Source organism: Mustela putorius, unplaced genomic scaffold (genome assembly GCF_011764305.1).
Source record: "Mustela putorius furo isolate JIRA1106 unplaced genomic scaffold, ASM1176430v1.1 tig00000929_pilon_pilon_pilon, whole genome shotgun sequence".
Taxonomy (NCBI): domain Eukaryota; kingdom Metazoa; phylum Chordata; class Mammalia; order Carnivora; family Mustelidae; genus Mustela; species Mustela putorius.
The window spans coordinates 5,959,844-5,984,446 of NW_025421520.1; the positions used below are offsets into that span (position 1 = coordinate 5,959,844).

General features: G+C 50.4%; 2 protein-coding genes across 4 annotated transcripts; one reads left to right on the forward strand and one right to left on the reverse strand.

Annotated features, from left to right (window-relative positions):
* Positions 1-12,472: 12,472 nt before the first annotated feature.
* On the reverse strand, positions 12,473-16,955 carry TMEM176A (transmembrane protein 176A). Of its 2 annotated transcripts, none has more exons than XM_004765918.3 (7): positions 16,774-16,955; positions 15,806-16,049; positions 15,275-15,385; positions 14,146-14,202; positions 13,771-13,992; positions 13,131-13,241; positions 12,473-12,770 (listed from the first exon to the last, which is right to left on the reverse strand). In XM_004765918.3, the coding sequence occupies exons 1-7, from the start codon at positions 16,929-16,931 to the stop codon at positions 12,714-12,716; spliced, it is 960 nt and encodes a 319-aa protein (XP_004765975.1). In that variant the 5' UTR covers positions 16,932-16,955; the 3' UTR covers positions 12,473-12,713. The 2 variants fall into 2 exon arrangements, with proteins under 2 accessions (XP_004765975.1, XP_004765976.1); XM_004765919.3 differs by having other exon boundaries at positions 15,806-16,045; positions 16,774-16,897.
* A 25-nt stretch (positions 16,956-16,980) lies between these two features.
* On the forward strand, positions 16,981-24,310 carry TMEM176B (transmembrane protein 176B). 2 transcript variants are annotated; one of them, XM_004765920.3, is made up of 8 exons: positions 16,981-17,111; positions 17,255-17,450; positions 20,635-20,846; positions 21,392-21,502; positions 21,831-21,887; positions 22,100-22,330; positions 23,289-23,408; positions 23,766-24,310. In XM_004765920.3, the coding sequence occupies exons 3-8, from the start codon at positions 20,643-20,645 to the stop codon at positions 23,856-23,858; spliced, it is 816 nt and encodes a 271-aa protein (XP_004765977.2). In that variant the 5' UTR covers positions 16,981-17,111; positions 17,255-17,450; positions 20,635-20,642; the 3' UTR covers positions 23,859-24,310. The 2 variants fall into 2 exon arrangements, with proteins under 2 accessions (XP_004765977.2, XP_004765978.2); XM_004765921.3 differs by having other exon boundaries at positions 20,638-20,846.
* The last annotated feature ends 293 nt before the right edge of the window (positions 24,311-24,603 follow it).

Consider the following 24,603-nt stretch of genomic DNA (forward strand, 5'->3'; position numbering starts at 1 on the left):
GCCTTGGCACGCATAAAAAAAAAAAAAAAAACCAAAATGGAAAAAGGAAAGGATAGGTATGCGTGATAAGGCAGATCTTATAAAATGTTCATAGTAGAGTCTAAGTGACTGATCTATGAGTTTTCACTGTAAGTTCCCCTCCAACTTTCTGTATGTTTGACAGTTTTCACAGTAAAAGACTGGGGGAAAAGGTGGAAACTTGACCCTTGTTGGAAAGTTCCAGAACAGAGAGCAGTTCTGCACGGCAAGGTTGTCTGCTTTGCGGAGGGATTGGCGGGCGCAGCTGGAGAGACAGATGGGGGCCAGATGTGGAGAGGACGGGGACTTCTTCCTGGAGGCACCGAGGAGCCTAGGGAGTGCTGTAAACGGGGCAGCACATGTGGGTTTGCCTCTACCTCTCATGGCACTAGTCACACCCCAACTGGATTTTCTGCGCAGCTGTTTACCTGACTTGAAATGCGTCGTCTGGAGTGGAGTTCGGAGAGAAGCTGGTAACTAGCCGAAGGGCTCCGTCCCCCTATGTTTGCATCAGCATTAGTGGGGGGTGACAAAGCTAGGACGGATCCAGGTCTGAGAGTGCACAGTCTGTAGGAGGAGGGTAGTTAATTCTAGCCTTATCTTTATGGCCTGCCTGTTCCTGGAGGTAAGGAACATGAAGGAATAAAAAGAAAATTGTTGTACAGACTGAGTCATGGAGGTGCTAATTCAGTAAAATGATGAAGAAAAAGCCCAGGGTCAGGAGTTAGGCTCTCTTGATTCAACAACTATTTATGACATTTTCTTAGCTGTGTGACCTTGGGCAGGTCACTTAACCTCTCAGAGGTTTGTTTCCCCTTTGTAAAATGGGAATCACACTAGTCAGGCCTTCAAGGGTTACTGGGAGGATGACCACAAGTGAGGGAAAGGGGCTCGCCATGAAGTACTTGGTATGATGCCTGGCATGGAGCCCGTGCAGGAGAAACATTCGCCATTGTAGCGCTATTCACTCAATACTTCTCAATAAACATGGCGGAAGCAGGAAGCTTGTCAGGACTCCTGGCCTGTGCCATTTCTCCGATGTCTCTCTCTCTCTTTTTTTGTGTCCAGAGTGGAGCCCAATGTGGGGCTTGAGCTCACGACTGTGAGATCAAGACCCGCGCTGAAATCAGAAGTCAGATGTTTGTTTAATGGACTGAATCACCCAGGTACCCTTCCCCAATGTCTTTCAAAATGATTATTAAGTGCCTATCCGTGGTCTGCACTATTTGAAGCTTCAGATCTATACTGCATTTCCTCACGGGCATTTTCATTTCCTTATCCCATCGGAACCTCCGGCTCAACAAACTCCAAGCAGAACACAAGGTCCCTCCAGGTTTCTTGCCTCCTTGGTCACGGGGATGCCAGCGGCGTCCACCTAAATCGTGCAGCCTGATGTCTGACAGTCCTGGCAGACTGGGACTTCCTTCTCTGGCTGTGGCCGTCCCCAGCCCCGCCCACACCACTGAGTCCCTTTCCAGAACAGCTGCTTCGTCTCTCCCCAGTGCTCCACTCCCCCTGCTGTGGTCATTACGGTTCCCCCCACTTCCTGCAGGAGACTCTTCTCGGCCTCCCTGCTCCCAAACTTGCCTCCTCCCATCTGTTGGTCTCTGCCAGAATGACCTTTCCACCATGGGGATCTGACCGCTCCTTGTCATGTCATGTCCATGACCGCCACAAGGGCTCCCACAGGTTGGATCCTGTTATGGTGGCTGCTGTGGTCGCTGGGACTCCCATTGCTCCTTGGGATGCGGCTCCCTCCCACGTCTCTGCAGGCTGCCTCTGCTCGGAACCGGTCCACCCCGTCCCCCATCTTTGCCTTATTGTCTTTGACTCTGTGGTTTCCCCTTGACCATCTCCCTCCCAGGCTATGCCCCTGCCCTTACCAGCCTCCAATGCAGCCGTCATCATCCCTGATTTGATTCACTGTAACCTCTGTCTTTTGTCGCTGCCTCCCTGGTGTGTAGCTCAGATCTGGCATGATGGAGATATTCTATTTGTATAGTGAGTGAGGTTAATTCCAGGGTAAAGTTGAAGTAAAAAAAACCTCAGCATGCCACCTAGGGTCCTGTTAGGAAACAGCTGGCATTCTCACAGGGGGACTGAAGAGGGTTTAAGGAAGGGACTATTTTCCAAGGCGATCTCATTTACTTGTCAGGGCCACCAAGGGGCTGAACCCATGGCACGAGGGAACGCGGGAATGCAGCCCATAAAGGCCAGCCTGCCAGGGCACGGGGCAAGGTGGAAGGTTGAGAAATACGTCTGGAGAAGCAAGAACACGGAGCACATTGAGGAATCCTGGTGTCCTTCCATAGACTGAGTCTGCGTCTCTGGGTCTGAGCACAGTGGAAGGGAAGGGCTCACATCCATGAGAACGTGGCACTTCCTTTCTTCTTCCGGCTCCCCCTTTGTCAACCAGAAAAGCCATAGTGGCAAGTAAGGAAGTCTGGAGCCATTCCCCGTCCCTGGCAGGGCGGTCACCGGAGCCCTGCAAGACGGACACCCGTATCCAGTGTATTCTTTGGCGGCCTTAATATGGAGAGCCCCGGTTCTCTTCTGAAACCATACGAAACCTCGGGCTCATTTCTGTTGCTTACGGCCAACACGAGTGAGTCCATCTTCTACTGCAAACTCAGCACAGAAGTACCTCACTTTTATTTCTTTCTTCAGGTCTGGCCACAGGCTCTGTTAGAAAGAATGCTCCCAGACCAAGTCTCTAGGGCAGAACCTAATTGGCTTCCACATCTTCTATTTGGAGCACCCAAATTCAACCGAAGTGCCTCGAGCGGACTCAATCCGTGCGCCCTCAGGCAGAGAACATGGTGCTCGGGATCATGGACAAGGTTAACCTGCAGCGTTCCGGATCCCAAAATAATTCTGTACCACCTGTCACCCTGTTTCCTTTCCCAGGTTAGGGAGTGACAGGAAAGCCTCATTCTATTTGGATCAAGCAAAGGATCCAGCATTGTCCTAAGAGTTAGGCTGAGCTGGGCAATGTTTAAAGAGGTCCTTTAGGGCCCTTTAAAGAGGCCCTAAAGATGTCCCTGGGACATCCTCTGGTAAGGACTGTGGGGGGATGCAAACACGCCTGAGCCAGCCCTGACTTCAGGGCTGACCTTCTAGTTGGGGAGGTCAGGCCGCTGCAAAGAACACGCATGGTAGAGTGTCCGATGGGGGCTTTTGAGCGAGGGTAGGTCGCCTATTTGAGAAAGGGTTGCAGACGCGGCTGGGGCAAGTCTGTCGAGGTGGGGTCAGCGTGATCGCTTCAGCCAGGGCTGTCCCTTCTCCCGCGCGACCCAGGACAGGTGGGTGCTCCCGGGGCAGCCGTTGGAGGTTCCGTCCAGCAGGGCGCCTGCGGTCAGGCCGGGCGGCAGGGGATGGGGCCCGGGAGCGGGGACTCCCTGCAAGAGCACATCCCTCGGCGCCCGCCTCCGCTAGGGTAGAGAGGGTACCTCGCCCCCCACCCCCGCCCCCGTCGGAGTAAAAGCCCACGGTGCGTCGGGGCGTGTCCTCTCCGTCCGCGAGACCACCGCTCCCTGCTCATTGGCTGTTAGAGAGTGAGCAGCAGGCAGGTTGCCCATTGGCTGCGAGGATGTGGCCACAGCGGCGCTCTTAGCCCCGCCTTCCCACCCCGCCGTGATTGCGAACAGCGCCACCTCGTGTCGGGGTAGCGCGGCTCGCGGAGTTTGGGAACCGCTGTTCGCTGGTTCGAGGCGCTCAGCAAAGGTTGCGCGCGTGCCCACGGTGGGCAGGCACTATGCCCCGGGCTGATTTCCCCTCCAGGGCAGGGACAGGCTTGTATGCCCCGGGGGGATAGCACCACCTGTTATGTGGCTTGTCTTTTTGTGTTCTTCATTCTTTGGAGGGTCAGAAGTTTCTAATTTTAATGTCTTTGGATTATTGGTCTTTTCCTTTACGGCGGATGCTTTTTGTGTCCTGTTTAAGAAATTCTTCTTGTCTTTTGAGCCCGATGGTGCCCGGACTGTGGGGGCTTGGAGCGATGTTCTCAGGGCGTTCTGCTTTGGGACCTGGGTTGCCCTGCTTCCACAGCGGGGTGGGCAGATTCTTTTGCGGCTGAGACCTGGCTGGGCGGGGGAGGGAGAGGCCACTCCTGGGGTCCTTCTGCTGTGGCTCCCGATTTTCCAAGAAGAGCTTTCCTGAAGATTGCTTCCTGACCATTCTTGTGAGTGTGGAAGGTCTTTCAGTGAGTCGGCAGAAGTGTGCGTCGCGGGGCCAGGGTGGGGCAGGATCCAGCTAACATCTCTGTGGATGCTCAGGCAGGGTGCGCTGGGATGGGGTGAGCCCAGCTCAGAACTGGGATATCTGGTTCCTCAACTGTGTCCCTGGAGCGGATGAGCTGGGGCAGGGAGAAAACTTACTGGAGACAGTGGAGCTGTAGGAAGCATCCCACCTGCCCTCTACTTTTGGAGTTTGGGGGGTATAATGACATGATTGTGATCAGTTGCGTCAGAGCATTCCTGATGGAGCGGGGCGTAACGTCAGGACTTACTGGCTCTTCCTCTTCGGTGGCACCTGGGTTAGGCGAAGTAACCTGTTCATGGTTTCATTTCCAGCACCCACCGTACCTGCCACATGGGGGTATTAGTAGATATTTGTTTTTTTTAAAAAATGCATTGATCGTCCTCAAAGAATTGTTAGGAAAAAGTTATTATTTTTTTCTTTTCTCCGGAAGAAAACTTTTAGTAGCCACTAGGTGGCGAGGTTAATCGCATCTATGTGGCTTAGAGGGAGAATTCAGTTAGGGAATTGGAGATTTGAATTTAAATGGAATCTTGCTATAATTTTGTTTTTGAACTCAGTCATTAAGTTTAGAAAACCTACTGTCCTAAGAAATGTTTGCAAAGTTAACAAAAAGGCCCTGGTGGGTTACTTCCTCAAGCTAAAGATGGTATGGGTTTCTCTTCCATCTTGTTTCCAAATCAGTCCTTTTATGGCTTGACTGGTTATAAATTCTTTCCATTCTTCATTCAGATAAACGAACGCCAATCCAGTTCACCCTTCTGCTCAGAAGTGGTGTTTTACTGTCAGAATCTGGCAACCTCCTTTGTTTATTGCATCTGGCGGATCTGAGCCTTGGAGAAAACCTGGCCCCTTCACAAGCCCCGCCCACAGCCCCCCTCCGCCTCCCTACCGCCCCGCCCTCCTTCCCAGCGTCCTCAGAGTCCCTGGTCTATGGTTTCCTCTTCTGCAGGAAATAAGGATGTCATGCCATCCCTGTATTTTCTTAAAAAACAAACAACCTCCCCAATAACACCTCAAAAGCAATTTATTTGAAAATACAGCTAAGATCACAATCTTGAGGTATCTGTTTTGATGGGGAAAATGAAGATATATATAGATTTAGATATAGATATATCAAAAGGACTCTAAGATTTGGAGATAGAGATAGGCAAATAATCCCAAATTTATCTGTTTATCATTATAGTAAAACTCATCTTCTTGTTTGTTCCGTGAACAGTTCTGTGAATTTTAATACATGCATAGATTCATATAACCACTACCATGATCTAGGAACAGTACTATTGACCCCAAAACTCCTCGTGCTACACCTTGTTCAGTCACACCAAGATGTTTCTGTACCACAATGTGCCTGTACTTAACAATTACAAATAATATTGTGCCACTTCCTCTGGCTATCACGGCTTCTGATGAGAAACCACAGAAATTTGGATCATTCTTCTCTATAGGTAACGGGTCATTTTTGTTTGGTTGTTTTCAAGATTTTTTTCTTTGTCTTTAGTTTTTAGCAGTTTAGAAGTCTATGCTTGTATTTCTTTGAGTTCATTCTGTGTAGGGTTTATTGTGCTTCCTGAATCTTGATTTTTATGTCTTTCAACAAATCTGGGACTTTTTCAACTATATTTTTTCACATGAACAAAAGTCATTCTTCTGGATACCTTTCATTTGTCTCTCCAGTCTTTCTACCTTTCTGTAGCTTACTCTGTGCCCCCCAAAAGAGTCTTGTTTTGATTCCATCAGTAAGCTCTCATGTTCTATGATTTTGGGTTTGGTCAGTAGGGAATACTAGCAAGAGATAAGAGTGGGGTAGCTTGGGTATTCACTCCCTATGATCCCTCCCTGAAAGGTCATCTCAGGCTGGCTGTGTTTCTCTTTGAAGGAGACAGCTCAGATCAAGCACCATCTCCATCAGCTTTCTCTGTCTCTGGCTGAGACACAGTTGTTTTCTTCCTCCCATTGTCTTTGCCTGCTTTTGATCCTTTTGATCCTTTTCCAAATTTAGGCATCCTGAAGGAAAAAAGGTTTACTTATCATTGATAGGTTTTATACCAATTGATATAATTAATGACTTTTGCACTAGTCATTGTTTTATATTGTTTTGAAATTAATTCAAGTAAATGAAGTCCTGATGGGTGCTTTTATTGTGATTATCTCATTCATACAGAAGAGGATAGAAAATGGATATGTGCAGTTTTCATAAACATAATCATAATATGTCCACCATCTAGGTTAAGAAGAAACTCTGACCACTACTGTAGACCTCTATGCAGTTCTCTGTAGACACACCTTCCTCCTCCCCATTCACCCCTGCTGGGAGGAAACTGCTATCCCAATTTTCCTGTTATCCAACTCCCTGCTTTTCATCTTAGTTTTGAGATATGTAGGTATCTACATTCTTCAATTTTGAAGAACTCAAGAGCAAGCACAAAGCTAGGTGTGTCAGGAATGGTCAAGATGGATGATCTTCTGGATGAATATCAAGATTGAGTTGCCCTCCTACAAGTTGTGGGAACCTTTGCTGGTGGAAGTTGGGGCAGAGCCAGGAGCACATCTAGCGAAATGCAGAACTCACCAGAACTCACCGGCAAGGCTGTATTATGGGTCAGAAGGAATATGGTCAGTGGCTGACCTCCCACTCACTGGACTCGAACAGAGCAAAGCAGAACCCTTCTGTGGGATCTATCAATCAATCTATCTATCTAGGACCATCCTAGGCATACCCAGGTGGTAGGATTCCAAGGGAACATGCACAGGTCCAGACAATTCAAGTAAAAATAAGAGTCTGACCATCTCACTCTTTGGTCTGATACTGGTTGATCATACCTCAGTTTTTCTTCTCTGACTCTCATTTTTCACAAATGACACTTCTTCTTGAAAGTAATCCATATTTGTTTGACAAATTTATACCATGAGGTATCCAATTTTTAGACACTGTTTGACTTATATTTATCTCTCAATCCTCCCATTATCCCTGGGTTTTAGGCATAATTGCTTCTGTTTTAAAAGTGAAAAGACTGGGGCACCTGGGTGACTTAGTCCTTAAGCATCTGCCTTTGGCTCAGGTCATGATCTCAGGGTCCTGGGATTGAGCCCCGCATCGGGCTTCCTGCTCAGTGGAGAGCCTGCTTCTCCCTCTCCCACTCCCTCTGCTTGTGTTCCCTCTCTTGCTGTCTCTCTCTCTGCCAAATAAATAAATAAATTCTTTTTTTTTATTTTTAATTTTTTATTAACATATAATGTATTATTAGCCCCCAGGGTACAGGTCTGTGAGTCGCCAGGCTTACGCACTTCACAGCACTCACCATAGCACATACCCTCCCCCATGTCCATAATCCCACCACCCTCTCCCTACCCTCCTGCCCCCAGCAACCCTCAGTTTGTTTTGTGAAATTGAGAGTCTCTTATGGTTTGGCTCCCCCCCAATCCCATCTTGTTTCATTTTTTCCTTCCCTACCCCCCAAACCTCCCACATTGCCTCTCAAATTTTCATATCAGAGAGATCATATGATAATTGTGTTTCTCTGATTGACTAAATAAATAAAATCTTTAGGGGCGCCTGGGTGGCTCAGTGGGTTAAAGCCTCTGCTTTCAGCTCGGGTCATGATCCCAGGGTCCTGGGATCGAGCCCCGCATCTGGGCTCTCTGCTCGGCGGGGAGCCTGCTTCTCTCTCTCTCTCTGCCTGCCTCTCTGCCTACTTGTGATCTCTCTCTGTCGAATAAATAAATAAAATCTTTAAAAAAATAAAAAAATAAAATAAAATCTTTAAAAGAATAAAATTAAAGGAAGTGAGAAGACTATTGCTTAGAAGGTATTTGTAACTGACCTAACGTTGTGCTGAGATCTGTGGTCTGGTCTTCTGACTTCAGACTCTGAACTTGTCCAGAGGACTGTGCCTGCTTCATTCTCCCTGTTGTCTCTCTTTTGGCTCTGCCAGCTGGGGAGCTGCCTGGTCTGAATGCCTGCCTTGTCCAACTCCTTATTTGGGTTTCATGGGACAGTGAGGTTGTTTGCTCTTCTTGGTCTTTTGGTCTATGTCACTTGGAGAATCTGGTAAGCAAGTACTAAATCTGTTGAGATTCTAATTGGAATTACACTGAATTTATGCATCCATTTGAAGCGAGATGCCGTCTTTACAGAACTAAGTCCTTACAAGAACTAAGTCCTTACTTCTATGGACATGGTGTATGTATTTCTATTTTTTTAAGGTATTTGCAAACATTTTCTAATAATCTTATTAATGTCTTGATTTATATAGGTTTGATCATAAGTAGCTTACAGTTTCATTGTTATTGTAAATAGCTTCTTTAAGAAGTTATTTTCTCCTTTTTATTTTTTGAAAAGATTTTATTTACTTATTTATTTGACAGACAGAGATCACAAGTAGGCAGAGAGGCAGGCAGAGAGAGGCAGAGAAGCAGGCTCCCTGCTGAGCAGAGAGCCCAATGCGGGACTCGATCCCAGCACTCTGGGATCATGACCTGAGCCAAAGGCAGAGGCTTTACCCACTGAGCCACCCAGACGCCCTTTTTTCTTCTTTTTAAAAAAATCAGTAAGGAATTAATTTTTCTCATATACATATATTAAAAGGTGAGCAATCCGGGGCTGGTTTGGCACATGCAGTGATGCTATAGAAGGCACAGGGCTTCTTTGGGCTTCCTTTGAACCATGTCCAGCCCATGGATGGTACCTTTCTGTCTACAAGATGGTTCCTCCAGCTGGAGGTACAGGTTCCTGCTTCCAGGAGGGAATGGATGAAATGGGAGAAGGAAGGAGAGAGTGACTGCTTCATTGACCACAGTGGCTTCTTCATCTGTAGGAATGCTCTCTGCCTCAAAGTCTGATTTTAACAGAGCTATAGCAACTTAATTGTTATGTAACAAAAATATTTGTATTATAAATAAAATATGTACTTTTTATATCCTCTTACCCTCAAAATCTTTCTGATTTGTTTTAGATGTGTTTCTTGTAAACAGCATATGGATGAATTTTATAAAAATGCCATCTGTCTTGGGGCGCCTGGGTGGCTCCGTTGGTTAGGCATCTGTCTTTCGCTCAGGTCATGATCCCAGGGTCCTGGGATCAAGCCCCCCCATCTCTGGCTCCCTGCTCAGCAGGGAGTCTGCTGCTTCCTTTCCCACTCCCAGTCCCACTCCCTCTGCTCATACTCTCTCTCTTTCTCTGAAATAAATAAAATCTCTTTTAAAAATGCAATCTATCTTTGCATTTTAAAGAGATTATTTAATCCATTTGTATTTACTGCAAATACTCATATAACTTAATTTATAGCCATCTTCTGTTGTCTGCTTTCTATTTGTTTTTCTCCCTCTCCTCCCCCTCTTCCTCCTCCTCCCACTCTTCCTCCTTCTTCTTTTTAAGGTGGCTCCATGCCCAGCACCCTGAGATCAAGACCTGGGTTGAGATCAAGAGTTGAACACTTAGTCAGCTAAGACACCCAGGCGCCCCTGTTTTGTTTTTTTAAAATGTCTCTTTTTTATCTTTTCTCTGTTCTTATTTTGCTTTAATTGAATTTTCTCATTCCATATTTTTCTCCAAGCAGAAATTTAAAGTTTTAAGATTTTTTTTCTTATTCTTTCAGTAATTACTATTGAATTACTGAAACACTTAAATTAAGGTGTTAGGTGAATGAGCACATGAATGAATGAGTTGACAAACGTTAAATATAATCAACATCTTTAACTTCTTTTCCAAACAGCGTAAAGACCTCATACACCTTTAATCTACTCATTCCTTGCCAGGAGGGATGTGATATAATATTGCCCTTGACTGTTTTTGATACATTCTTTTTGTTGTCTGAAATTTAACGCTGATGTCTTTAAAGATTTTATTTATTTTACCTGAGAGAGAGCAGGAAGAGGAGCAGAGGGATAGGGAGAGAATCTCAAGCTGACTCTGTGCTAAGCATGGAACCAGACACGGGGCTCTATCTCACCACCCTGAGATATGACCTGAGCCAAAACCAAGAGTAGGATGCTTAACCAACCTAGCCATCCAGACATCCTTTACTCTGATGTGTTTAGATGAGGATTTCTTTTTATTTATCCTGCTTTGTGTTTGTAGAGCTTCTTCTATCCAAGAATTCTTGTGTTTTCTTAATTCAGAAAATTCCTCAGCCATTATATTTGATATTTCTCATCTATTACTCTATTTCTTCCTCTTGGAATTCTGTCTATACCTCAGATCAAAGTGTCTCTTAAATTGCTATTTTCCATCTCTGTTTTCTATCTGAGCTGCATTTCAGATAACTCCATCAGACCTATCTTCCAATTTACTATTTCTCTCTGCAGCTATGTCTAATCTGTTTACTGGGGGTGGGGTATTTTAATTACTGTAACTTTGAATTCTGGAGGTTCACTTTGGGATTAAAAAATCTGTCCGATAATTTTTTGCTGAGCTCTTATTTTTGCCAATACTTTAATTGCCTTTTTTTTTTTTGAAAGATTTTATTTATTTGACAGAGAGAGACACAGTGAGAGAGGGAACACAAGCAGGGGGAGTGGGAGAGGGAGAAGCATGCTTCCTGATGAGCAAGGAGCCCAATGTGGGGCTTGATCCTAGGACTCTGGGATCATGACCTGAGTTGAAGGCAGACACTTAATGACTGAGCCACCCAGGCACCTCTTCAGCGTGGTTATTAAATGCAGTTTTGGGTTACAGAATTTGACAGACACCTCCAGAGCAGTGAGCAGGAAAGCATTAACACAAAGGCTGCTCTTTACCGGGCCCTGCTTGGAGGGCTGGCTCTTGTCTGCCTTCTCAGAATTTGGCTTTTGGAATGTTCTTATGCTGATAAGTTTTTTGTTGTGTGCTTGCAGCACTGAATTGCACCAAATCTGCTTGCCTAGACTTACACACAATGTGATTTCAGGTGGACACTTGCTTTTCTTCTGAGAATCTGCGTTGGTTGTGCAGGTGGAGAAAGTGCCTCCAGTAAAAACCCTGGGTTCTGGGTCTTCAGTGTCCTTCCCTGAGCAGAAACACTGCATATGTTTGTAGGAGTGCTGACAATACTGCTTCGTCCTTGAGCCCCTCTCCCCCATCCTGTTCATGTTTGCTAGATTAGAAATACTGGCCAAGGTCGGGATGGGGGGAGGCTTGTTTTGAAGATCCCCTATCTGTTAGAGATAACATAGTCTTTCCCTTTTCTGATGCACAGGAGTGTCACAAGCTTTAACAAAGGGTTGCTGTAATTAGGAACACGCAAGCTGTCTGATGTGCACGTGAACCCTTTGATCTCACGACAGTGCCCTCCTTCATGTGTGATCACTGTGCAAAATCTGTGGACTAAGGTCTGGACATTGAGGAGAGTAACTCTGCAGCTGCCAGGGACCCCCCACCCCCACCCCCACCCGTCCCTGAACCCCAATAAAACTCTATATAAATTCTATGGAGTGGCCTCTTTGTTTTCTGGTCTCAAAGTGCTTCTCAGTTTGGGGCAACTTTACCATCTTTCCCCACCTTTGAACAGTGTTACTATGTGGTCTCAGTGGTGGGAGGACGTAGGATACCTGAGCCCAGATTCCTCCAGAGTCCACCCAATATGCCTTCGTCCCTTGCTGACACTGCTGTGGCTAAATGTAGCTGTGACTACAACCCCACACAGAGTCCTATGGATCCTTCCAGTGGAACACCGAGTGTGTGCGTGACTGTGGGACTCCCAAGCAGGTGGATACGAATTTCAGGACTCAGCACTCTGAATTCATGCTCCTGCTTCTATGGGGGCCTATTCAAATTAGCCATGAACTTAAACATACATGAATCGTGCTGTGTCTGGCAGTTGTGGGTACTTTCTCATGGAACAAATTCAGGGTTTCTATGTCATTGTCTGTCTTTAACAAGTAATTTCCAAAGTGATGGCTTTATGTCATCGATTTCTCACTATTTACAAACAACAACAACAACAACAAAAGTCCAATTCTCAGTTTGCCCTGCGTTCAGTCTCTTACATCTGAATTGTAGGGAGAGGGGCTCAGAGTCCTGCTCCCTTTCACCTTCTGCCCGGGCATTTGGACCTCCAGTCCCAGAACCAGCCTCCAGGAGAGTTTACTTTCAAGGTTGGCAACTCCAAACCCAGATGGGGGACTGGGAGATGGAGGACCTTGGTAGATTTGCACTGACTCCCCCCACCCACCGCCTTGTCCAGCCAAGAGAAGTCCCTGGAATAACTAAGCAAGAAGCTGTGAGAAACAAGACAGTTTATTGTCATCGCTGCTCATGAGGGGCTGTGAAGCAGGGTGGGATGGTGAAGGTGAACCAGAAATGAGCAAGACTGGTATCACGATTGGTGGCCGTGGCCATGGCCGCGGTGGGGTGGCGGAAGGACAAGCGGAGCTAGTGCAGGCTCCTTCCCCAGACCGGTCCTTTTCCCAGGAGCCAGAGGCAGGGATGCCTAGTCCAGGGAGAGACCAGGCATGGGCACTCAGGAGAAGCACAGCTGGGTTTCCCTCACTTCCAGCAGTTTTTTCTGGTCTGTTTCCTAAGGGATGCAGAAGGGCAAGATAGTGTGGGGAGAAGAGGTGCAAATTCTTTCCTCCAGAGCAGCTTCGTTCTGGAGCTAGATCAGCACTAGCCTCAGGGTACCTGATGCCAAGACCCCCAATGACCCCGCATGGATACAGAATCTCCTGGCTTCCTGGGGGTCTTAGTCCTGGGAGGCCACTTGGTCAGGGACAGGGGTTCTCTGGGCCAGGCCCCCACTGGGGTAGAAAGACAGACACGATGCCCCTTGGGACTCACTATAAGGGTCCTTTTCCCTCCCCAAGCCACATCTTGTCCATCTCTGCTCCTCTGGACACCCCTGCTGCCCAATACATAGACACAAACTTTAGGGACTCACCTTCTTACTTTGGGACCTTCTCCAGCAGTACAGACAGAGGGGGACCAGAGATGCCAGAAACAGCAGAACCCAGACACCCAACAGCATGGCCTGAAAGCTTATGAACAGGGCCTGGGGACAGAGGGCCAGTCACTGTGCCGTCTGCTCTGTGCTCCCCCCCATTTCCAGCACAAGGCCTCCCCCCTGCTTCATCCTTACACCCGTAGCTTCTGGCAGGGCTGAGGAAGGAGCCGTGCACGAGGGAGGGGGTGTGCACGAGTCCAGCACACAGAAAGCAGCCAGAAACCCCTCCTCTCAGACCTCGGCGTCCTCCTCAGAACAGAGATGCGCTCGGGCTACGAATCGGTGCCCCAGCAGCCCCGAGGCTGGAGAGGACCCAGGAAGGATGTGCAGTAATCCCTCCGTAGCACTGTGCACCCCTGCAGCGCTGGTTCATTTATGATCATTTCAGGGTTTGTGTGTCCCACGAGTCTGGGACACCCCCAATCACGGGGACTGTTTCCGGTCTGTTCAGTGCCGCAGCTGCGGTGACAGTAGTCCGGCTGGGTGTGTGGAACAGCGGACCCGGCCTTGCTCTTGCGTCTTGGCCCTCCCCGCCCAGAGCCTGCTGCGCCCCTTCCTCCGCCCACCCCCCACCTACCTTCAGCATGCTCAGGTAGGAAAGGCACAGGTGCAGTCTTCTGGTTTCTTCTGGACTTGGAGTGGTCCAGGGTGCAGCGCCCCAGGACAAACCCGTTGAGGAGACTTGACAGATATAGTTTCTAAAATGAAACTTGTACTCGTGGAAATAACGAGCCCCAATGGCGACGGCGGCAATGGACGTGGCGAAAGTTGCCAGGGCGAGCAGGGTCTTTAGCAAGGCCTGGTGAGGAGAGGAGGCAGAGTGAGACCCGGGAGGCTCCGTCTCCAGGAGCCCGGCCGGGGAGAGACGGGCACGCTCTGGGCAGGAGGCTGGGCTGGGGTGGCCTCCAGCTTCTGGGCCTGGCGTCCCGCCCCTGCCTTTCCCCAAACTCACCCAGTAGATGCCGCCCCGTTTCTCGTAAATGAAGGCGACGGCTCCAGCCAGCACAGCCTGGGGAGAGAGGGAAGCAGGACCGGGGCTAGCACAGGGGACGCAAACCCTCCAGCTGTCTGCTTCCGTTTCCCACGGTAACCCCCACAGACAGAGCCAGCCATCGGCCCATCCTTCCTGGGGACACTCCATGGGGACCTAAGGTTTTGAGCTAAGCTTTGTTGTCTGTAGGTAGGCCTGGGTCAAACTCCCGAGGCGTCCGGACCCTCTGATTTAGTGACATCGAAGAGCCTTCCTTCCCTTCTTCCATTCTCCAAAACTGTCTTTTTAAAGCAATGGTGCTTTATGGGGGTTCCGATGGGGGCGCAGAAGCCCTAGGTTGTTGGAGAAGCTCTCTGTGCAGGATGGGTCTGTGGGTGGCCTCCGGTCCAGGGGCCTGTCCGGCAGTGCCCGCCACCCGGGCTGACAGAACAGGACGTCTGGGCATCCTGGAGGATGGACAGATTTGAATCCCATTTGGCGATGCTAGAACTAATCTGGGTGTTTTGCCATTGGGGGGACGAGGACGATTATTCTGGCTCTTCTCTCCATCAATATGCCGTGAGTGCGGGTGTGCCGAAGGGCCTCTCGGCGCTACCACGACCTGCCCCCGAGCCCCTCTTGTAGATCGCACACACGCATCTGTAAACGTTTGCCACTGTTGTTCCGTGGCACCTGTTGGATTCCCCGCACGTGGAGGACCCGCAGAGGACGGTGGGAAATGACTAGGAGTTGCCCTCGTCTTGTAGAGTATACACACTCCAGTACGTTCTGCCTGCCCAACTCAGGGCAAGTGTCTGGAAATGAGCTGGGTCCCAGGTCTTTGGTTGATGTTTGCTGCTGAACATGGTGGGGAGGCGGCCAGGCTGGCGGGAAACCATGACTGCTGGCCAGGTGACTTTGGTCAGACCACCGTTTCCCTTGGCTATTTTCTCATCTGTAGAAACAGGGAATCAGCCTCAATAACTTCGGGGCTTTTCGACTAGGGACACCTTTTACAGTATCCTGGTGATGACGGTGATGGTCTGTCCCCTCCGACTGAAGGCGAATCTGCCCCTTCTTGGGCTGTCCGCCATCCACCTGCCCGACTCACCACAGCCCCTGTCCAGAGGGCAGCTCCAGAGCCACGCAAGGTGCAGAAGTGGAAGAAGTAGAGGAAGCCTCCCAGCGTGCCACTCAGCACCCCCAGCACGATCTGTACCACCTGGAGGGAGATGAAGAGCCTGAGGATGTGGCTCCCAGACTCCTGGGCCCAGGAGCCACCTCAGGTGTGAACAGCTGGAACCACGAGAGGGGGGGGGAGGGGACAGGGGGAGGGGGAGCAGCCCACACTGGGTCAGGCAGAGGGAGAGGGTGGCTCAGGGCTCCACCGCGTAGGACTTTAAATGGCCACGGCTCTCCTGCACCCTCCTAGCCCAAAGCCCACCCTCCGTCAGCTTTCACTGAGAAGGACAGTGAGTGAGTAAAAGAGTTGGAAACGGAACACAGGCGATCCGGATTTCTAAGAAGAGAAAACTGGCTGAGCTTCCAGCTCAGAGAGGCTGGCCATGGATGTGCACAGCAGAAGCAGGGTCCTCTTTCCCTGACACAGGGAGCCTGAGGGCCCTTCTGGGTCCCTACTCACCCAGGAGGCCACCAGCAGCCGGCTCCGGCCCCTGGTCCGGGAGACGGCGTCCGGGGTGGGGGACCGAAGCTGGGAGCAGGCGCGGATCAGGAGCGTGGCCAGAGCTGACTCCTGGTGGATGTGCACGTCGATGCGGCTGGGCTCTGGGGCCTCAGGGGCCGCCTCACCACGGTCGGCTGTCTCCATGCGTGTGCCGGCTGTCTCCACGCGTGTGTCAGCTGTCGCCATGCGTGCGGACACCTGCCTGAGCGAGAGGGAGGGAGAGGCACAGCGAGGGAAAGCTGGCGGACGTGTTCAAAGATCCCATTGGCCTTCGAAGCCGGTGGGGGGGGGGGTCCCTGTCACAGAACAACGTTGCCGGTCCTTTCTCAAGGCTGTTGGGTCAGGACGGCCCGGCTCTGCTGGTGCTGTTGCGACGGCCGAGCCCGCTGGAGCCTCCCCCAGGTCTCATCCTCCCACCCACCGCGCCAGGGTCCCGCCGAAGCAGCGCCCCGCAGTCCTCACCTCTCCTCCCTCTTCCGCAGCCCGCCATCCTCATCCCTACCCTGAGGCATCCGGCTATGGGGCTGAACCTCAGGGCCCCGCTGCTGAACCCCAGGGCCCCAGGTCCTGTTGCTGCAGCTACTCTGCCGATGGGCCTGGGGACACCCCTCAGCCCCTAAATACTTCCCTGTCCGCCAAGAGTCACGGCTCTGCCTATTCAAGTTGCCGCCCCCCGCCCCTCAACAATGAAGGGACGCGCTGCGGGTGCAGGTGGAGGGCACGGCCAGGCGGACTGGGCATCAAGCAGGGACACGCCGGCCTCTGCTCCTGCCGGCTTCCCGGAGTCCGTTCGCCACTGGCGGTTGGTCCCTCCCTCCCTCCCCAGCAAGTTCTGGGCCAGGCTTTGGCGGCCTGTGAAGGGTTGCGTGGGGAGTCCGGTGAGGAGGGGTCCTGGAAAAGGCCTGCCTGGCTGTCACCCGCCTCACCTGCTCTCCTTAGGAGCCCCTGCGGGGGAGTGCGCCTGCAGGGTTGGCCGGCCGGGCTGGGCTGGGCTGGCTGGAGCTGGAAACCCAGCGGATGGAGGAGGAGGTTGGTGCAACACCAGAAGCGCAGGGTCGGAGCGGGGCGTGGTGAACCTCAGCATCCTTTCGAGAAGACAGCCTGGCAGAGGGGCCCCTGTGGGGGGGGGATTTCCAGCTGCCTGCCCATCCCTGGGCTCCAGCCTAGAGCGTGCATGAGAGGTGGGGGGCCCGGGGAACCCACAAAGCTGAGGAGCCCTGGGAGAGCCCGGAAGCTGTCTTCTCCCCCATGACCGCTTGGACAGGTACTTTCTGAGCACGGGTCTGCGGCTGCTGTGGGTGGGGGCCCCATCTGTGTTGTGAGAGTCAGTTGGAGTGAGTGCGTGCGTGCGTGTGTGTGTGTGTGTGTGTGTGTACTCACATGCATGCACTCTGCCTTTCTCACCAGCCTGGTTATAACTCAAGACGGAATCCCCCTAGAGGGGCCCTGTTGCCCCAGCTGTTTTCTGGGAAGTTGCAAAGCTGAAGGTCAGACCTTCCTCCCTCCACGCCTTCCCTCTACTCTTCTCTTTCCCAACTACGGGTCCTCAGCTGCGGGTGGATCCTCCCAGTCCTGCTCTGCTGAGGCTCCCAGAGGACAGCAGGTGAGCAGGGCCCCCCCAGGCCAGGTGGCCCCTTCCCAGGAGACTCTCACCATTGGACCTTGCTCTCTTGAGGAGTCTCCAAAGCCAGTCCCCAAAGCCCCCATCCTATCTCCCAGGATGCTGCTCTCTCCTCATTCCCAGTTCCCACGGGACTTGCTAGGGGTGCGGAGGGATGCCCTCAACAGGGTGGGACCTGGGTAGGGGGCGTGTGTCTGGCTGCACAAGCCTCACCGGGCCTGCCCGGTGCAATGGCTGATGCTCAGGCGGCTGGGTGGCGAGAGCTCCTCCAGAGTGGAGCTGGAAGGTGGAGGGCCCCGGCTGTGGCACGGGTCCTGCTCCTCTCTCCTCAGCCCCAGAAGCACTGGGAAGAGCAGGGCAGAGAGAATGGCCAGAGCAGCAGGGACAAGCCTCGCACCGTGGAGCCCAGAGGGCATGGGGGGAGAGTCCTCATGGGACCGGCCTGGTCCAGCAGACAAGCTGGGGGCTTGGCTGAGCCTGGGTTGGAGTGTGGTGGGGGAAGTGGTGGTGCGCAGGGGCTTAGGGAGCTGGAGCCCAAGGCACTTTCAGGGCTGCCCCATGGTGCTGGCTCCTGGGGCCCAAGGGGGAGATCCGGCTGACCCAGGGCACACATCCTTGAGTGTATCAGTGAAGAAATCTGAACCTACTTGTGCATCCGCAGAATTGTCCAACACCTGTGCTTTATACTCGGCCTTTAGAGTACTACTGTGCCCAGGTGGGTACAAGAATGACACTGCTCTGAAGGACACAGAATACAAGGGAAGGCTGTAGGGCCGCCATCTTGCTGATGTTAGAATTGTTACAATGTCATGATTTCCATCAGGGATGCTGAAGGAGGGTGCCCATTAGAATCACTGCGGAGGATTGCTTTTGGGGCTGGGCAAGTTGATTCCAAAGTGCATACAGAGACGTAACCTAGCAAAAAAAGGCAATAAAAGAAAAAATAACATGGAGGGTCATGAAATAGTTCAATTAAATATTAAACTCCATCCTCGTCATTAAAATCGTGGTGATGGTGCCTAACTCACCACACTCAACAATAGAATATAAAGACTAGAATAGATCTGAATTCCCAGGAGAATTTTGGTTTTGCTCAGGAGAACATTTTAAATCAGTAGGAGAAAGATAATATATTCCTCGAACAGAACATACCCTTCAGAAGTTAACCATCTGGGGAAAGAAACCCCACAGCAACTTGGATCTGTACCTTCCAACTTACAAGATAAAGCCCAGATGGATCAACATTTAAATGTGAAAACCGAAAGCATAACACTACTTAGAAGAAAACAGGGAAGAATTATTTTATAATCTTGATGTGGGAAAGTCCTTTTTAAGTATGATATAAAACCCAGAAATCAGAATAAAGATGGAAACTGGCTAACCAGAAAATAGATCACAAGTTGTAAAGAAATATCTGGAAATCCTGTCACAGATGATAATTTTTCAAATTCCCAAGATCCTATACAAAACATAGCAGTAAAACAAGAAGGGCTTGGCTACGAACAGAGAGCTCACAAAAGAAGGAAAAAACAGTGTCTTAAACATATGAAAAGATGACCAGTCCAGTATCACTCATCGTAAGACAACTATGGATTGAAACGATACTGGGGTAGTCACAGAAAGCAGATCAGTGGTTGCCTTGGGCCAGAGGTCGAGGGGTTTATTGGGCACAGAACATTATGAAATTTTTTGCATATAGGAATGTTCTCTACCGTGACGGCGGTTGGTGTTGTACGAATGTATGAATTTGTTAAACCTCACTGAGATGCCCCCTGAAAAGGGGGCATTTTGCTGCATAAAACTGACTAAAATCAGTTTTATTTATCTTAAGTCTTAAGATAAATAAATTTAAATTTATCTTATTTATTTATCTTAAAATAATAAGATGTAATTTTCCTGATAGACATTTGAAAAAGATTAAAAAGGGGCGCCTGGGTGGCTCAGTGGGTTAAGCCGCTGCCTTCGGCTCAGGTCATGATCTTAGGGTCCTGGGATGGAGTCCCGCATTGGGCTCCCTGCTCAGCGGGGAACCTGTTTCCCTCTCTCTGCCTGCCTCTCTGCCTACTTGTGATCTCTCTCTGTCAAATAAATAAATAAAATCTTACAAAAAAAGAAAAAGAAAAAGATTTTAAAATTTGCTGACACCTCCTGCTGGCCATGGAGAGGGGCAGTGGACGTGCTTTGATCTTGCTTCTGCTTGTGGATGGCATGGGGTAGCCCCACACAGGGCGGTATCTATTAAAATGACACATGCATGTTCCCATTGACCTGGTGATTCCCCATTGTTTGCAAGAGGAAATCGATGTCTGTCAATAGGGGCTGACTGAGGGGCACCTGGGTGGCTCGGTTAAGCCTCTGCCTTCGGCTCGGGTCAAGATCCCATGAAGCCTCACATTGAGCTTCCTGCTCTGAGGGGAGCCTGCTTCTCTCTCCCCCTCTGTCACTCCCCCTGTTTATGCTCTCTCTCTCTTCTCTCTCTCAAATAAATAAATAAAATCTTAAAAAAAACAAGAGCCTGCTGGGAACGATCCTGATGCATTCTGATAATGGAATGCTGTGCAGCCAGACACACGAGTGAGAAAGCATTCTATGGACTGATGTACAATTATCTTCAAAACATAGTTCGGTGAACAAATCATTGTGTAGACGGTGTGTTTAGTCTCCTGCTCTTTGTGGGAAAAGGGGGAGGAGATTATATTTTATATGCTTTCCTATACAAAATAATGTCATTGTAGGATATGTAAAAAATGATAACTTTAGTTTCCAACTAGAAGGAAACTAGGTGACTGGGAAGGAAAGATGGGAGGGAGGCTTTTAAAGGTCTGTCCCTTTGTATCTTTTGAATTTTTTAACCATATGGAAGTATTATGTATAAATATATATACTAAGTCCCTGAACTAATTCAGATTCCTTTCCTTGCCCAACCTGAGACTTAGACAGACTGTGTCAGACCATTCTGGGGAGAGGTCCAGGAATATATGTGGTAAAGAACTCTGGAGGTGACTTGGGCTTGCATCCCAGATTAAGGCCGCTGTAACACTGCCACCTGCTCTGGGAAGACCCTTTGGATCTTGACAAGGGACTGTTCTCTCCCTTTACTCATGCAACATATTCCTTTTTATCTTCGCTGCTTCTCAGACCTTGCTTTTGTACATCTTCTTCCCAGCAGGCAGGATGCCCCAAAGCGTGGTGACCGTGAATGGGGTGGATGTGGCCTCTACGCTGTCCCAGCGCAGCCACATCAACATCCACATCCACCAGGAATCAGCTTTGGCTCAACTGTTAAAAGCTGGGGCTTCCCTGAAGGACGTCTTTTCTCACCCTCGGGACGCGGCCCCTTCCAAGGCCAGGATGAGCTATGGGCAGCTGACCCTGGGGGTAAGAGGGGTGGACGCCACAGAGGACGGTGACTCCCCTTCAACGGGATGAAAAAAAAAAAGTGGGTTGAGTCCTCATGAGAACTTACTCTTTGTATCTCATCTTTTTTGGGAAAAGAAAGTTTTGGTAGGTTGCCCCACCCATGTAGATGGAAAAGAACGATGGGCCTCTTCGTTGGTACAGTGGGGGTGGTCCCGGTCGGAGGTGGGGGACGGGTGGCTGTTCGCGGAGTTTCATGGAACCCTGGTGGACTGAGGGCCCGCAGATGCGCGACACTATTATAGGCACTTCGGGGAAAACTACAGAGAGTCCTTAGGCTCTAGCCTAAAAGAGCTCAGCATCCGTCAGAAGGGATCACACCACCATACACATGCCTAGAATGAAAGGTAGAGCAGGTAACATTCCTAGGGTTCGACCTGCGGCAGTTGGCATCTGAGCCAGACTTGTGTGGACGAAGAGTAGGTGTAGCCAGATAGAGGTGAAAGATGGAAGGAAAGGAAGGCCAGGTCGAGGCCACCCAGTTGGCTTCTCACTCTGTCTTGCAGGTGATCCAGACCCTGCTGGGGGCCGTGAGCTGCGCTCTGGGGGTGCTGCTCTCCTTCGGGCCCTGGACTAAGCTGCGTGCTTCTGGCTGTGCCTTCTGGGCAGGGTCTGTGGTGAGTGAGGAAGGGGCTGTAAGCCTGGTGTCAGGCAAGTGGTTCTGGGTAAGGGATCTGGGGCAGGGATTTGGGGAAGAAACCAAAGACCTGGATCCGAATGCCCTTTGCCATGAGGAAGCAGCCTTAAGGGGCGAGCAAATCCCTGCTGTTCCCTTCTGCAGGCCAGGCTGGGCGGGCGGGGCAGCTGGGACGGCGTCCTGTCCATGTGCTCCGTGTCTTTGCCAGTCCCTTGGATCCTGCTTCGAATCGGCTGTCCTGGGAAGGGGTGGGGTGGTCGCTTCAGGAGAGTCAACTAGAGGCCTTTTCTGGCATTTTCTCTCTTCAGGCTATTGTAGCAGGAGCTGGAACCCTCGTCCATGAGAAGCACCGGGGCAAACTCTCTGTGAGTCTTGGGTGTCCTCTGCCCCCTGCTATTCTGCTTTTCTGCTCTATTTTTCTGTCTTCTTCCCTTTGGTTCGTAATGTCTCGGGATCTTATCTGGAGGGCTGGGGAGGGTTTCCTGGGGCAGGAAGTGAGGAAGAAGAGACAGGTTTGGGGCCAGGACCTCGCGGCTTTCACTAAGGAGGTTCTGTACCCTGCACTTTGTCTTTCTAGGGCTGTGCATCAGGTCTGCTGACGCTGGCCAGTGTCGCCACAGCCGTGGCTGTCCTTGTCCTCTGTGTGAACAGCCTGACCATGCCAAGTGATGGTTTCATTTACATCGACTCTGCCTGTGACTCCCCAGATCTTCCCAACACGACTGCTGGGTACAAAGAGAGGTGGCAAAGGACTCGCACATCATGGTGGGATGAAGACAGTTGCAGAGCCTACATGCAAATGCTGATGGTGAGAACGGGGTCCAGTCTTCCAGGGACCCACACACGGTCTGTTCCCAAGGAGCTGGGGCACTGGCAGGCAGAGATATAGATTCTTGGAGTGTGAGCCTCATCCTACTCTGTGGTTCAGGAGGTTTTAACTTAAGCTGGAGATATTTCTCAGACCATCATGGCATAAGAATTTCTGACTCAAAGGAGATGATGTGCAAAGAGCAGTTAGTGAGGATGTCACAGAACATCCTTCTATCTTTTCCGGTGTGCGGCTGTCCTAGTTACATATTGCTGCATAACACAACACCCATCATGCTGTGGCTGAGGACCATCATGTATCATTACTTCTCCCAGTCTGTGGGCTGGCTGGGCTCAAAGCAGTCTTCCCTTGGGTTTTCTCATGCAGTTGTAGTCAGACGTCAGTGGTGGGGGTGGAGGGGTTAGGCCATCTGAGAGCTTGATCAGGTCGGATCTTCAAGATGGCGGGATGTCCAAGATGGCGCTCACATGGCTCGGAGCTCAGCGGAGGCTGTCCACCAGAGAGCCTACGATGGCTTCTCCGTCTGGCTTGGGCTTCTCAGGGCATCGCAACTAGGTTCTCACAGGAAGTCTCTCACTGCGAATATTTCAGTAGGTGGGAAATGGAAGCCACCAGGCCAATGAGAGGCTACCGCTATGACTGGCTTAGTGTCACCCCCAGTGTACCTTTTTGTTGTGCAAAACAGTTACAGGTTGTTCCAGATTCTAAGGGTGGAGAAGTAGACCCAGCTCTTCACAGGGTGTGGTCAGGTCACATGGCAGACAAGTCAATGGGGTGGACGCTATGGCTGCCCCATGGTTGGAAAACGCCATCTGCTTTGGTAGGAAGTGGTCAGTTGGACAGAGTCTGGTACCTGGCTGGGTTGGTAAGGTGGTAGCAAGAGCAGAATCAGAGGAGCAGACTCCTGACTGTGTCGTTTTGCTTCCTCCATCTCCAGGATTTGTTCCTAGGCATCCATGCTCTGCTCCTGGCTGTCTGTGTCCTGCAGCTGATCATATCCTTGGCTTCCCTGAGCATGGGGCTTCGAAGCTTGTGTGGCCAGAGCTCCCGGCCCCTGGTGAGCTATCGGAGAGGGGCTGGGGAAAGAATGGGTTTGTTTGGTGAAGCTCTGGGGACAGGGAGGGACATCAGGGCCAGGAGCATCACTCGGCTTCTTTCCAGGACTCAGCTGTGTCCTTTGCCATTTGGGGAGCGTGTGCTTTCACCGTGTTTGGGTTAGCTGCTGCCCTCCGCCCCTTCAGGACCTCCTTTGGGCTTCCTGTCCCCGACCTCTGGGTAGCTCCTCCTCCTCTATACCTTTCCTTCCCCTCCTCTTTCTTTCACCTGATTTCCAGTTCTAGGAAGCTAACTAGGCCCCATCTTTTATCCAGCAATGATTGATTTCCCCTGTTTTTGTTTTTGTTTTTGTTTTCAGAATGAGGAAGGGTCAGAGAAAAAGCTATTGGGGGAAAGCTCAGTGCCTTCCTCCCCTGCCAAGGAGAAGACTGTGGCTACCATCATCCTGTGAGCTGCTGCAGAGCCTGCCTGGGCCTCCGCATGCCCCCGGCCAGCGTAGCCCAGGGCCTCTGGAGAGGACAAAGTGCCCTCCCCATGACTCCTCAGTGCCCTGCCCCTCGCACCTGCCTGTCCTTTGGCCACTGTTCCAGCCTCCTCCTCTTCCCACACCTTCAATTCAAGGAACAGGTGTTGTCACCTTTTCTCCGATACTGATTAAACAGAAACAACAGAAAAAATAATTTGGGCCAGAAAAGAGGCGGTCTCCCTTGCTTCTGCTCCTGGTGTGCCATGAAAATGCCTTTCTCTGTGCTGATATGTTTGGCTTTAAACGTGGGCCAGTTTGCGACTGGAAACCAGGTCCCAGTAAGACTAAATGTAATTATGTTCCACTCTACATCCCAAGGGGGCAAACTTCCTTCTTACGATTTCCTTGTGTTCCAAGTAAAGTGAAAGTAACTCTCATACACTGAGACTCTTTTTGCCTGCTGAGATTGTCTTTAAGCATCTGTAATTTTGACTCTAACTTTCTGGGCGGGGGTCATAGAACTATGTGAGGCATGAAACAAGACTGTTTGCTCTCTCCCTTCCTACGGTAGAGTTTATTCGCTCTCTACAACTGCACACATGCACACACGCACAAACACACACATTCTCACACCCCCCCCGCATTATTCTTCACTTTCTTTTTAAACGATATGAAGAATTTAAAAAACGTTTTTCATTTCCTTTATACCTCTATTAATATATACTATACA